The sequence below is a fragment of the Oncorhynchus mykiss genome, chromosome 25 (assembly GCF_057628025.1).
Source record: "Oncorhynchus mykiss isolate SJ-2025 chromosome 25, ASM5762802v1, whole genome shotgun sequence".
Taxonomy (NCBI): Eukaryota; Metazoa; Chordata; class Actinopteri; order Salmoniformes; family Salmonidae; genus Oncorhynchus; species Oncorhynchus mykiss.
Window position 1 is genome coordinate 14337025 of NC_143046.1, and position 15476 is coordinate 14352500.

Below are 15476 nucleotides of genomic sequence, written 5' to 3' on the forward strand. Positions count from 1 at the left end.
GGGGAATAAAGAGAGAGGATGGAGGAATGGAGGGGGAGGAATGGAGGGGGGAATAAAGAGAGAGGATGGAGGAATGGAGGGGAGGGAGGGAGGGGGAATAAAGAGAGAGGATGGAGGAATGGAGGGGGAGGGAGGGAGGGGGAATAAAGAGAGAGGATGGAGGAATGGAGGGGGAGGGAGGGAGGGGGAATAAAGAGAGAGGATGGAGGAATGGAGGGGGAGGGAGGGAGGGGGAATAAAGAGAGAGGATGGAGGAATGGAGGGGGAGGGAGGGAGGGGGAATAAAGAGAGAGGATGGAGGAATGGAGGGGGAGGGAGGGGGGAATAAAGAGAGAGGATGGAGGAATGGAGGGGGAATAAAGAGAGAGGATGGAGGAATGGAGGGGGAGGGAGGGAGGGGGGAATAAAGAGAGAGGATGGAGAAATGGAGGGGGAGGGGGGAATAAAGAGAGAGGATGGAGAAATGGAGGAAGTCTCCTCCCTCTGACTCTGTAATTGTTTTAAGTAGTTCAGAACATACCAGAAAAACCACTAGACTATGTATGGCCAATCATTCCTCACATTCTGCCCATTAAAGATCAAAAACAAGGTCAACTTTGCATTAGTATTGTTGAACAGATGCCGGAAGCTAGCACGTAGGTTAGCATGACATACCATACAGTCATTAATATGACCACTGAATAACCAGTGTGCTATAGTAGGTTACACTCTACTGTATAGTCATTGATATGACCACTGAATAACCACAGTGGATGGTTACACTGGTTACACTGTACTGTATAGTCATTAATATGACCACTGAATAACTATAGAAGGCGTGGTCAATAGGATGCGCTGACTGAATTGATCGTGTTATTTGAAAGAAATCGGAAGGGAAATAATAAATCAATTGGATACGGTAAGGGAAAGGAACGCCTTCAACCGTCTTCTGCATTTAAACCAACCCCTCTGAATCAGAGAGGTGCAGAGGGCTGCCTTAATGGACATCCACGTCTTCAGCCCCCGGGGAACAGCGGGTTAACTGCCTTAATGGACATCCACGTCTTCAGCCCCCGGGGAACAGCGGGTTAACTGCCTTAATGGACATCCACGTCTTCAGCCCCCGGGGAACAGCGGGTTAACTGCCTTAATGGACATCCACGTCTTCAGCCCCCGGGGAACAGCGGGTTAACTGCCTTAATGGACATCCACGTCTTCAGCCCCCGGGGAACAGCGGGTTAACTGCCTTAATGGACATCCACGTCTTCAGCCCCCGGGGAACAGCGGGTTAACTGCCTTAATGGACATCCACGTCTTCAGCCCCCGGGGAACAGCGGGTTAACTGCCTTGCTCAGGTGGAGAACAGCATATTTTTGTCAGCTCTGGGATTTGATCCAGCAACCTTTACGGTTACTGTCCCAACGCTCTAACCACTAGACTACCTGGCACTGTAGGAAGTACAGCAGGGTTGCCCTGGTTATAAAGGCACATCCTTGCTCGTCTCTGCTGCCTGAATCAAAGCACCCTGCCTCTTTATCAGACAAATAGGATTTACTGTAGTCAGTAGCATCACAGAGGGAGAACACACACACACACACACACACACACACACATACACAGTTACATAACAAGCTTCTGATGGTGGATATGTTCTCTGCTCCTCTTCCCCAAGAGGCTCACTCACACACACACACGCGCACACACGCACACACACACACACACACACACACTCTACATCTGTAATCTTCTCTTTTAGCTTACATCTCGTTTCTACCATTTCAAAAAGCATGAGGTGTCTCTGACAGGAAGAACATGCGTTATGTGGGATTTGAAGGCTTTAACAACTGTAGGAAAGTGTTGTGGTTATGTTTAGTGTTGTTCTATGATGAGCTAGTAGTAGAGTGTGGTTGAACCGTATGGTTGTTGTGCACTATGCCATGGTTTAACCTACACTTATTACTACCAGATCACAGTTTAGCTGGCTTAGTAAAAACGTGTTGATTTTTCCATTTAGCTGGCTTAGTAAAAACGTGTTGATTTTTCCATTTAGCTGGCTTAGTAAAAACGTGTTGATTTTTCCATTTAGCTGGCTTAGTAAAACGTGTTGATTTTTCCATTTAGCTGGCTTAGTGTTGATTTTTACATTTGGTGTGTCGTGAAAAATTCGAAAGATTTTAGGTCGGTCACTGACTAAAAAAAACTGCCTCGACACACACACACACACACACACACACACACACACACACACACACACACACATACACACACACACAGCTGATGACAGAGAAGTGGCACATGTCAAGTCATGCCCTGAGAGAGGAGATATAAAGCCAGACAGGGAAAAAGACAGGAGGAGTTTGACTAGAATTCACATCAACAACAGACTAGTAACTAGGGTAAAGGCTATGGGGGAATACTGAGGAAGACAGAGGGAATGGGACCACCTCATTAAGAATCATGATACTAGTTATTATGCTTTATTAACCACTAGAGTGCAGGAGTTAAGTGATCAGAGGAAGACAGACAGAGAGCTGAAAACTGTAAACAATCCAATAAAGTGTGGACTTGGTCTTGGATATGATGGTTCGTGTTGCCATAGAGATAAGATATTACAGTTAGAAGGTGAATAGGAGGTTATCATGGTGATGATGGTTCGTGTTGCCATAGAGATAAGAATTACAGTTAGAAGGTGAATAGGAGGTTATCATGGTAATGATGGTTCGTGTTGCCATAGAGATAAGATATTACAGTTAGAAGGTGAATAGGAGGTTATCATGGTAATGCTGGTTCGTGTTGCCATAGAGATATTACAGTTAGAAGGTGAATAGGAGGTTATCATGGTGATGATGGTTCGTGTTGCCATAGAGATAAGATATTACAGTTAGAAGGTGAATAGGAGGTTATCATGGTGATGATGGTTCGTGTTGCCATAGAGATAAGATATTACAGTTAGAAGGTGAATAGGAGGTTATCAAGGTGATGATGGTTCGTGTTGCCATAGAGATAAGATATTACAGTTAGAAGGTGAATAGGAGGTTATCATGGTGATGATGGTTCGTGTTGCCATAGAGATAAGATATTACAGTTAGAAGGTGAATAGGAGGTTATCATGGTGATGATGGTTCGTGTTGCCATAGAGATAAGATATTACTGTTAGAAGGTGAATAGGAGGTTATCATGGTAATGATGGTTCGTGTTGCCATAGAGATACAATATTACAGTTAGAAGGTGAATAGGAGGTTATCAAGGTGATGATGGTTCGTGTTGCCATAGAGATAAGATATTACTGTTAGAAGGTGAATAGGAGGTTATCATGGTAATGATGGTTCGTGTTGCTATAGAGATACGATATTACAGTTAGAAGGTGAATAGGAGGTTATCATGGTGATGATGGTTCATGATGCCAAATATATTTTACAGGGTTCTGAATAAGTTTGTTTATGTCCATTCTCTGATTCTCAACCTCTTTCTTCCTCTCTTCTTTGCTCTCTTCCTCTACCTCAAGAGTTCTCCACGTGGCCACCCTGTCCTGTAACCAATGGCAACATCGGTCCAGACCCTTCCTCTGAGCCGTGACCCCAGCAAGACATTCCGTGACCCCTACTCGACCCCTACCCGGCCCACAGCCCTACTGGCCCGGTGCAGTATGGGTAGTGTAGGTAGCCTAGTGGAGCGCCCGGACGCGTCCCCAGCTAAAGGCAGCCGGGCCGTGCCCCAGGTGGGACCCAGACAGACCAACAGGTTATTAAAGAAAGGCTTCAACCAGAGAGAGCTGCTCAACTACCTCAACATCACCAGGTTAGTGAGCTCTCTGATAGGCACAAAATGGCTGCCATGTTTCATCAACATCACCAGGTTAGTGAGCTCTCTGATAGGCACAAAATGGCTGCCATGTTTCATCACCCAGATGGGTGCTACATTAGAGAGTATGTATTCTCTATGTATTCCATAAAGTACAGACAAAGTGGTAAAGAGTTGTCTGTTTCAAATAGAAGGCATTAATGATGCTCTTGGGTAATAACATCACCTGTTATTCCATAGCAGTGTTGTTAGTGCTGCTGCCAGGTGGGTGCCACACATAGTGAGCTGGTAGGAGGTGTGAATCCTACCATTCAGAAAGTATTCAGACCCCTCCCCTTTTTCCACATTTTGTTACATTACAACCCTATTCTAAAATGTGTTCAATTGTTTTTTCCCCCTCATCAATCTACACACAATACCCCAAAATATCAAAGCAAAAACTGTTTTGTAGAAATGTACAGCAAAAGTACAGTACCAATCCCAAAGTACAGACACTCCTACTAATTAAAGTTCTACATAGAATAATAGTGAAGACATCAACACAATGAAATAACACATATGGAATCATGTAGTAACCAAAAAAGTATTAAACAAATCAAAATATATGTTATATTTTTAATTCTTCAAAGTAGCCACCCTTTGCCTTGATGACAGCTTTGCACACTATTGGCATTCTCTCAACCAGCTTCACCTGGAATGCTTTTCTAACAGTCTTGAAGGACTTCCCACACATGCTGAGCACTTGTTGGCTGCTTTTCCTTCACTCTCTGGTCCGACTTATTACAAACTATCTCGATTGGGTTGAGGTCGGGTGATTGTGGAGGCCAGGTCATCTGATGCAGCAATCCATCACTCTCCTTCTTGGTCAAATAACTCTTACACAACCTGGAGGTGTGTTTTCGATCATTGTCCTGTTGAAAAACAAATGATAGTCCCACTAAGTGCAAACCAGATGGGATGGCGTATCGCTGCAGAATGCTGTGGTAGCCATGCTGGTTAAGTGTGCCTTGAATTCTAAATAAATCACTGACAGTGTCACCAGCAAAGCACCCCCACACCATCACTCCTCCTCCTCCGTGCTTAACTCTAATGAACTTATCCTCTGCAGCAGATGTCCCTCTGAGTCTTCCTTTCCTGTGGCAGTCCTCATGAGAGCCAGTTTCATTGTAGCGCATAATGGTTTTTGCTGCTGCACTTGAAGAAACTTTCAAAGTTCTTGAAATCTTTCGGACTGACTGACCTTCATGTCTTAAGGTAATGATGGACTGTCGTTTGTCTTTGCTTATTTAAGATGTTCTTGCCACAATATGGACTTGGTCTTTTAACAAATAGGGCTAGCTTCTGTATACCTTGTCACAATAAAACTGATTGGCTCAAACGCATTAAGAAGGAAATAAATTCCACTGTAACGGTTTTCTGTATGTGAAGGAGAGTCGGACCAAAATGCAGCGTGTAGATTTCGATCCATGTTTTAATGAACAAACGTAAAACACGAATCAATACAAACACTACAAAAATAAAGGACGTAATGAACGTAACGAAAACCTAAACAGCCTATCTGGTGAAAACACATAGACAGGAACAATCACCCACAAACACACAGTGAAACCCAGGCTACCTAAATATGGTTCCCAATCAGAGACAATGACGAACACCTGCCTCTGATTGAGAACCATATCAGGCCGAACATAGAACTGGACAAACTAGACATGTAACATAGAATGCCCACTCAGATCACACCCTGACCAACCACAACATAGAAATATACAAAGTAAACTATGGTCAGGGTGTGACATCCACAAATTAACTTTTAACAAGGCACACCTGTTAATTGAAATGCATTCCATGTGACTACCTCATGATGCTGGTTGAAAGAATTCCAAGAATGTGCAAAGCTGTCATCAAGGCAAAGGGTGGTTACTTTGAAGAATCTCAAATATAAAATGTTTGTCTAACATTTTTTTGGTTACTTCATGATTCCATGTGTTATTTCATAGTTTTGATGTCTTCAATATTATTCTACAATGTAGAAAATAGTAAAAAATAAATAAAAAGCACAGTTGCTGTATCCAAATATTTATATTAGTACTGTATAAAAAATAAAATCTGACATTTACATAAGTATTCAGGCCCTTTACTCAGTACTTTGTTGAAGCTCCTTTGGCAGCGATTGCAGCATCAAGTATTCTTAGGTATGACACTAAAAAATTGGTGCACCTGCATTTGGGGAGTTTCTCCCATTCTTCTCTGCAGATCCTCTCAAGCTCTGTCAGGTTGGATGGGGACCGTTGCTCCATAGCTATTTATAGTTCTCTCCAGAGAAGTTCAATCCGGCTCAAGTCCGGCCACTGGCTTGGCCACTCAAAGACATTTAGAGATTTGTCCCAAAGCCACTCCTGTGTTGTCCTGGTAGAGTGCTTAGGGTCGTTGTCCTGTTGGAAGGTGAACCTTCACCCCAGTCTGAGGTCTTGAGTTCTCTGGAGCGGGTTTTCATCAAGGATCTCTCTGTACTTTGCTCCGTTCATCATTCACTCGATCCTGACTAGTCTCCAAGTCCCTGCCGCAGAAAAACATCCCCACAGCATGATGCTTCCACCACCATGCTTCACCATAGGGATGGTGACAGGTTTCCTCAGGACGTGACGCTTGGCAATTAGGCCAAATAGTTCAATCTTGGTTTCATCAGACCAGAGAATATTGTTTCTTATGGTCTGAGAGTCTTTAGGTGCCTTTTGGAAAATTCCAACGGGCTGTCATGTGCCTTTTACTGAGGAGTGGCTTCAGTCTGGACACTCTACCATAAAGGCCTGATTGGTCAAGTGCTGCAGAGATGGTTGTCCTTCTGGAAGATTCTCCCATTTCCACAGAGGAAGTCTGGAGCTCTGTCAGAGTGACCATCGGGTTTTTGGTCACTTCCCTGACCAAGGCCCTTCTCCCCTGATTGCTGAATTTGACCGGGCGGCCAACTCTAGGCATAGTCTTGGTGGTTCCAAACTATTCCATTTAAGAATGATGGAGGCCACTGTGTTCTTGGGGACCTTCAATGCTGCAGAAATGTTTTTGTACCCTTCCCCAGATCTGTGCCTGACACAATCCTGTCTCAGAGCTTTACGAACAATTCCTTCGTGCATGCTCTGACATGCACTGTCAACTGTGGGAACTTATATAGATAGACAAGTGTGTGCCTTTCCAAATCATGTCCGATCAATTGAATTTACCACAGGTGGACTCCAATCAAGTTGTAGAAACATCTCAAGGATGATCAATGGAAACAGGATGCACCTGAGCTCAATTTTGAGTCTCATAGCAAAGGGTCTGAATAGTTAAGTAAATAACCTGTTTTCGCTTTGTCATTATGGTGTATTGTGATGTCATTATGGTGTATTGTGATGTCATTATGGGGTATTGTGATGTCATTATGGGGTATTGTGATGTCATTATGGTGTATTGTGTGTAGATTGATGAGGAACATTTTTTATTTAATCAATTTTAGAAGAAGGCTGTAATGTAACAAAATGTGAAAAAGGTCAAATGGTCTGAATACTTTCCGAATGCAGAGTGTATTTGCGAAGTAAGCTGTTACAATCTAAAGTTGTAAATCTAGACGAAATAGAAATTAATTTAAAGTTTTAATGTCCCATGCGCATGTACAGTGAAATGCCTTTCTTGCAAACTCAAATAGAAATATAAATAATTTTCATAACAAGATGTTATCGTTCAGGGGAACAGATTATCAATTGACTGGAAGCCTGAAGGAAAACCTTTATAATGATCCCCACCAGGAAAGAGGCCAAAGCGGGTAGCGGCCCAGGCAGCAGTAGGAAGGACATCTTCTCCAGCATGCAGTCCATGAAGAGAGAGCATGGACATGAGGAGGAACACATCAAGCTCTACTACAAAGACGGAACTGAGGTGGACGTGTCAAAGAACTCCCTGCCAATTGGAGGGAAATATGAGAAGGTAAGAAGAACACCTGGTTATGGGACATATAGGGGTGATATCCCTGGGACAACATATAGGGGTGATATCCCTGGGACAACATATAGGGGTGATATCACTGGGACAACATATAGGGGTGATATCTCTGGGACGACATATAGGGGTGATATCACTGGGACAACATATAGGGGTGATATCACTGGGACAACATATAGGGGTGATATCCCTGGGACAACATATAGGGGTGATATCACTGGGACAACATATAGGGGTGATATCTCTGGGACGACATATAGGGGTGATATCCCTGGGACAACATATAGGGGTGATATCCCTGGGGCAACATATAGGGGTGATATCCCTGGGACAACATATAGGGGTGATATCCCTGGGACAACATATAGGGGTGATATCCCTGGGACAACATATAGGGGTGATATCCCTGGGAGAACATATAGGGGTGATATCCCTGGGACAACATATAGGGGTGATATCCCTGGGACAACATATAGGGGTGATATCCCTGGGACAACATATAGGGGTGATATCCCTGGGACAACATATAGGGGTGATATCCCTGGGACAACATATAGGGGTGATATCCCTGGGACAACATATAGGGGTGATATCCCTGGGACAACATATAGGGGTGATATCCCTGGGGCAACATATAGGGGTGATATCCCTGGGGCAACATATAGGGGTGATATCCCTGGGACAACATATAGGGGTGATATCCCTGGGACAACATATAGGGGTGATATCCCTGGGACAACATATAGGGGTGATATCCCTGGGACAACATATAGGGGTGATATCCCTGGGACAACATATAGGGGTGATATCCCTGGGGCAACATATAGGGGTGATATCCCTCGGGCAACATATAGGGGTGATATCCCTGGGGCAACATATAGGGGTGATATAACATGTAAAACTGCAGTTATTATCTATTCTATCAAAACATATTATTATTTTAGCAACTATAACACACTTTGACGTTGGACTCTTCTTAAAATAACTCCTTCAAAGGAGGTCCAGACCAAGAACGACCTTTAATACTCTAAAGCCAACATGTCTCTGACACAGAGAACGTCCTTTAATAGTCTGAAGCCATCATGTCTCAGACAGATCACCTTGGCTTCTTACTCCTTACAGTTAGCGAAAGTTTGAAGAATTGGCCTCTATCACTGAGTCACTGGTAGCACTAGATGAATGACGTCCCAGTGGTGACGCTGTGTGCGATGCTTGCGTTGTGTGTGTGTGTGTGTGTGTGTGTGTGTGTGTGTGTGTGTGTGTGTGTGTGTGTGTGTGTGTGTGTGTGTGTGTGTGTGTGTGTGTGTGTGTGTGTGTGTGTGTGTGTGTGTGTGTGTGTGTGTGTGTGTGTGTGTATAGGAGACATAATGAAATGCTACCAGGTATTACCTGGCTAGGCTGGAGGAAGTGTTTTAAAATGTCCTGCATTAGTCATGTATAAGATCATGTATGAATAAGATACCAAGCCTCTCCCTTCAGTCTGTGTCTGACGTAAATCACACACACACAGTCCCTTCTGCACTCCTTGTAAAGACTAAGTAGTGCAGTAGGATGAATTCATCTCATCCAGGCTGGATGTTTAACATCAAGCCTGAGAAACAACATGGAGAGAGCAGAGAGCTGAGAAAACGATTGATTTAATCAAAACCTTGTGGGTAATAGTGATTTCTAGGCCGAGGCCTGAACACACCACCAGCCTGGCTGTGAGTGAGATAGCGCTGCTCTTAATTCAGTACCGTTCAGTTCAAGGGGCTTTATTGGCATGGGAAACATGTTAACATTGCCAAAGCAAGTGCAGTAGATAATATACGAAAGTGAAATAAACAATAAAAATGAACAGTAAACATTACACTCACAGAAGTTTCAAAACAATAAAGACATTACAAATGTCATATTATGTCTATATACAGTGTTGTAATGATGTGCAAATGGTTAAAGTACAAAAGGGAAAATAAATAAACATAAATGTGGATTGTATTTACAATGGTGTTTGTTCTTCACTGGTTGCCCTTTTCTTGTGGCAACAGGTCACAAATCTTGCTGCTGTTGGCACACTGTGGTATTTCACCCAATAGAATTTATCAAAATCGGGTTTGTTTTTGAATTCTTTGTGGGTCTGTGTAATCTGAGTGAAATATGTGTCTCTAATATGGTCATACATTTGGCAGGAGGTTAGGAAGTGCAGCTCAGTTTCCACCTCATTTTGTGGGCTGTTAATGATCATGCAGAGGATTTTACTCATATCCCACGGTAGTTAATGGGGTCAAATTTGTCTACACCTTTGTGGATTGGGGTGATCAGTCCTTGGTTCCAAATATTGGGGAAGATGCCAGAGCTAAGGATGATGTTCAAGAGTTTTAGTATAGCCAGTTGGAATTTTTGGTTTGTATATTTGATCATTTCATTGAGGATACCATCAACACCACAGGCCTTTTTGGGTTGGAGGGTTTGTATTTTGTCCTGTAGTTCATTCAATGTAATTGGAGAATCCAGTGGGTTCTGGTAGTCTTTAATAGTTTATTCTAAGATTTGTATTTGATCATGTTAATGTTTTTGTTGTTTGTTATAGAGCCAAAAGGATTGGAGAAGTGGTTTATCAATACATCTCCATTTTAGATAGATACCTCTTTATGTTGTTATTTGTTACAGAGCCAAAAGGATTGGAGAAGTGGTTTACCAATACATCTCCATTTTAGATAGATACCTCTTTATGTTGTTGTTTGTTTAGTTTTCCAATTTTCCCAGAAGTGGTTAGATTCTATGGATTCTTCAATGGGTAATTACAATTAATTGCAAAGTCCCTCTTTGCCATGCAAATGAACTGAATCCCCCCAAAAACATTTCCACTGCATTTCAGCCCTGCCACAAAAGGTCCAGCTAACATCATGTAAGTGATTATCTCATTAACACAGGTGTGAGTGTTGACGAGGACAAGGCTGAAGATCACTCTGTCATGCTGATTGAGTTCGAATAACAGACTGGAAGCTTCAAAAGGAGTGTGGTGCTTAGAATCCTTGTTCTTCCTCTGTCAACCATGGTTACCCGCAAGGACACATGTGCCATCATCATTGCTTTGCACAAAAAGGGCTTCACAGGCAAGGATATTGCTGCCAGTAAGATTGCACCTAAATCAACCATTTATCGAATCATCAAGAACTTCAAGGAGAGTGAATCAATTGTTGTGAAGAAGGCTTCAGGGCGCCCAAGAAAGTCCAGCTAAAGTTGATTCAGCTGCGGGATCGGGGCACCACCAGTACAGAGCTTGCTCAGGAATGGCAGCAGGCAGGTGTGAGTGCATCTGCATGCACAGTGAGGCAAAGACTTTTGGAGGATGGCCTGGTGTCAAGAAGGGCAGCAAAGAAGCCACTTCTCTCCAGGAAAAACATCAGGAACAGACTTATATTCTGCAGAAGGTACAGGGATTGGACTGCTGAGGACTGGGGTAAAGTCATTTTCTCTGATGAATCCCCTTTCCGATTGTTTGGGGCATCTGGAAAAAAGCTTGTCCGGAGAAGACAAGGTGAGCGCTACCATCAGTCCTGTGTTATGCCAACAGTAAAGCATCCTGAGACCATTCATGTGTGGGGTTGCTTCTCAGCCAAGGGAGTGGGCTCTCTCACAATTTTGCCTAAGAACACAGCCATTAATAAAGAATGGTACCAACACATCCTCCGAGAGCAACTTCTCCCAACCATCCAGGAACAGTTTGGTGACGAACAATGCCTTTTCCAGCATGATGGAGCACCTTGCCATAAGACAAAAGTGATAACTAAGTGGCTCGGGGAACAAAACATTGATATTTTGGTTCCATGGCCAGGAAACTCCCCAGACCTTAATCCCATTGAGAACTTGTGGTCAATCCTCAAGAGGCGGGTGGACAAACAAAAACCCACAAATTCTGACAAACTCCAAGCATTGATTATTCAAGAATGGGCTGCCATCAGTGTAACGGTTTTCTTGACTTGAAGGAGAGGCGGACCAAAGCGCAGCGTGGTTATTTTGATTCATGTTTAATAAAGCACTTCACATGAACAAACTAACAAGAAACGTGAAAACCCAAAACAGTCCTATCTGGTGCAAACACAGCGACAGGAACAATCACCCACAAACACACAGTGAAACCCAGGCTACCTAAGTATGATTCTCAATCAGAGACAACTACTGACACCTGCCTCTGATTGAGAACCATACTAGGCCGAAACATAGAAATACCCAAAACCTAGAAAAACAAACATAGACTGCCCACCCAACTCACGCCCTGACCATACTAAATAAATACAAAACAAAGGAAATAAAGGTCAGAACGTGACAATCAGTCAGGATATGGCCCAGAAGTTAATTGACAGCATGCCAGGGCAGATTGCAGAGGTCTTGAAAAAGAAGGGTCAACACTGCAAATATTGACTGTTTGCATCAACATCAAAAAAACAAAACAATACCACAAACATACATCTAAATATGTCTATACCTCTCTATACCTCTCTACCTGTCAATAACAGCCTTTGACACATATGAAATGCTTGTAATTATGCTTCAGTATTCCATAGTAACATCTGACAAAAATATATAAAGTCACTGAAGTAGCAAACTTTGTGGAAATTAATAAAACTTTTGGCCACGACTGTACAGTACTGCTGCCAAGAGATGAGCTATAGGTGTACCTACCATAGGAGTCCCCTCGAAGCCTACCATTGACTATGTACGTAGACAGCAAGCGACAGAGCTGCAGGAGTTGTGACCCATTTTAGTTGGTTATGTTGTCATAGTTGTGCCTTGTGGGGCATATGGGCAAGGGAATTCTGTCACTTGCAGGCAGGTGTTTGTCCGCCTGTGTGCTGAGGGTGTCAGGCTCTTGTCCAGTTCTGACAATTAGGTCACCACAGACTAGTACATGTCTCTGGGCATAGAAATGATTGATCTCCCCCTCTAGTATTGAGAAGCTGTCTTCATTAAAGTATGGGGATTCTAGTGGGGGGATATAGGATATAGGTAGCACACAGGAGGACATTTTTCTCTGTTGAGATCATTTCCTTTTGAATTTCTAGCCAGATGTAAAATGTTCCTGTTTTGATTACTATAATAGAGTGAGTTAGGGCTGCTCTATACCATATTAGCACACCCCTCTTCTCTGTTTCACACCTGGTAGTTTGGTGGATTGGACTACCAACTCTGTAACCTAGAGGGCAACCAGTGGGTCAGTCTCCTCTATACCATGTTTCTTGTAGGATGACAATGTCTGTATTTCTGATTTATTTGATAAAGTCCAGGTTCCTGCTCTTTAGGCCAAAGGCAGATGACCTCAGGCCTTGGATATTCCAGTATAAGATAGTGAAGGCTTTGTGATTCATAAATGAGTTGTGTGGTTTGGCCTTAGACCAGTAAGTGTGAGCAGAGCCTGCTCAGCATCTGGTACATTCCATTGACTTGGGCTAGTGTAAGAGTGGGGGTTGGGCCTGTTTGCCCGCTCACAGCCTGGGTGTACAGTGCCTTGCGAAAGTATTCGGCCCCCTTGAACTTTGCGACCTTTTGCCACATTTCAGGCTTCAAACATAAAGATATAAAACTGTATTTTTTTTGTGAAGAATCAACAACAAGTGGGACACAATCATGAAATGGAACGACATGTATTGGATATTTCAAACTTTTTTAACAAATCAAAAACTGAAAAATTGGGCGTGCAAAATTATTCAGCCCCTTTACTTTCAGTGCAGCAAACTCTCTCCAGAAGTTCAGTGAGGATCTCTGAATGATCCAATGTTGACCTAAATGACTAATGATGATAAATACAATCCACCTGTGTGTAATCAAGTCTCCGTATAAATGCACCTGCACTGTGATAGTCTCAGAGGTCCGTTAAAAGCGCAGAGAGCATCATGAAGAACAAGGAACACACCAGGCAGGTCCGAGATACTGTTATGAAGAAGTTTAAAGCCAGATTTGGATGCAAAAAGATTTCCCAAGCTTTAAACATCCCAAGGAGCACTGTGCAAGCGATAATATTGAAATGGAAGGAGCATCAGACCACTGCAAATCTACCAAGACCTGGCCGTCCCTCTAAACTTTCAGCTCATACAAGGAGAAGACTGATCAGAGATGCAGCCAAGAGGCCCATGATCACTCTGGATGAACTTCAGAGATCGACAGCTGAGGTGGGAGACTCTGTCCATAGGACAACAATCAGTCGTATATTGCACAAATCTGGCCTTTATGGAAGAGTGGCAAGAAGAAAGCCATTTCTTAAAGATATCCATAAAAAGTGTAGTTTAAAGTTTGCCACAAGCCACCTGGGAGACACACCAAACATGTGGAAGAAGGTGCTCTGGTCAGATGAAACCAAAATTGAACTTTTTGGCAACAATGCAAAACGTTATGTTTGGCGTAAAAGCAACACAGCTGAACACACCATCCCCACTGTCAAACATGGTGGTGGCAGCATCATGGTTTGGGCCTGCTTTTCTTCAGCAGGGACAGGGAAGATGGTTAAAATTGATGGGAAGATGGATGGAGCCAAATACAGGACCATTCTGGAAGAAAACCTGATGGAGTCTGCAAAAGACCTGAGACTGGGACGGAGATTTGTCTTCCAACAAGACAATGATCCAAACATAAAGCAACATCTACAATGGAATGGTTCAAAAATAAACATATCCAGGTGTTAGAATGGCCAAGTCAAAGTCCAGACCTGAATCCAATCGAGAATCTGTGGAAAGAACTGAAAACTGCTGTTCACAAATGCTCTCCATCCAACCTCACTGAGCTCGAGCTGTTTTGCAAGGAGGAATGGGAAAAATGTTCAGTCTCTCGATGTGCAAAACTGATAGAGACATACCCCAAGCGACTTACAGCTGTAATCGCAGCAAAAGGTGGCGCTACAAAGTATTAACTTAAGGGGGCTGAATAATTTTGCACGCCCAATTTTTCAGTTTTTGATTTGTTAAAAAAGTTTGAAATATCCAATAAATGTCGTTCCACTTCATGATTGTGTCCCACTTGTTGTTGATTCTTCACAAAAAAATACAGTTTTATATCTTTATGTTTGAAGCCTGAAATGTGGCAAAAGGTCGCAAAGTTCAAGGGGGCCGAATACTTTCGCATGGCACTGTATGTGTGACTTCCATGTTGAGGCCCTCTTTGCAGGGGTGGGGGGGCATTGTGTGGGCAGGAGGGATATGGGTCTGATCTGAGGTGCTTAAATGGGATGTGGGCTTTGTTGACTTGGGGGGGGGGGGGGGTGGCTGGTAGTGTTGTGGTCTGGATGTGGGTCCTCTTGGCGTGGATCCTCTATGTGTAGGTCCAGGGGGGGGGTCCCGCAGGTCTGAGAGAGTGTCTCGCTGGTCTGGACAGGGTGTCTATTGATCTGTTGCTCCTGTGTGAAGTGTTGGGGCTGCGTTTGAGAGCGATGTCCTTTAGGGTCCGGGCAAAGGTGGGCACTGCTGCCTTGTATAGGTGGACCTGGTCGTTAAGTCCAGGGTGGAGTGTTGGGCACTGCTGCCTTGTATAGGTGGACCTGGTCATAGAGGCTGTTCAAGTCCAGGATGGAGTGGTGGGCTCTCTCTGTCTCTTTACCTCTAGCCATCTCTACCTTTACTGCTCCTTCTCTCGCTCTCTCTCTCTCTCTCTCTCTCTCTCTCACCTATCTCTGCACCTTTTTCTAATTATTTATCTCTCTTTCTCCCAAGTCTCTGCCTTTCTTTCTCTCTCATTTCTCCCTCACTTCTACC

At 43.5% G+C, this 15476-nt stretch overlaps 1 protein-coding gene across 4 annotated transcripts in view; it reads left to right on the plus strand.

The window, feature by feature from the left end:
* Positions 1-15476, plus strand: part of n4bp3 (NEDD4 binding protein 3) — a 99387-nt gene that overhangs the window by 44865 nt on the left and 39046 nt on the right. For 3 of the 4 annotated variants that reach the window (XM_036969944.2, XM_090220167.1, XM_090220168.1), the window contains 2 exons: positions 3485-3777; positions 7563-7740. In XM_036969944.2, the coding sequence (XP_036825839.1) occupies positions 3518-3777; positions 7563-7740 (438 nt within the window). In that variant the 5' untranslated portion in view covers positions 3485-3517. The remainder of the gene's footprint in view (positions 1-3484; positions 3778-7562; positions 7741-15476) is intronic. The other variant, XM_090220169.1, reaches the window with a different exon arrangement.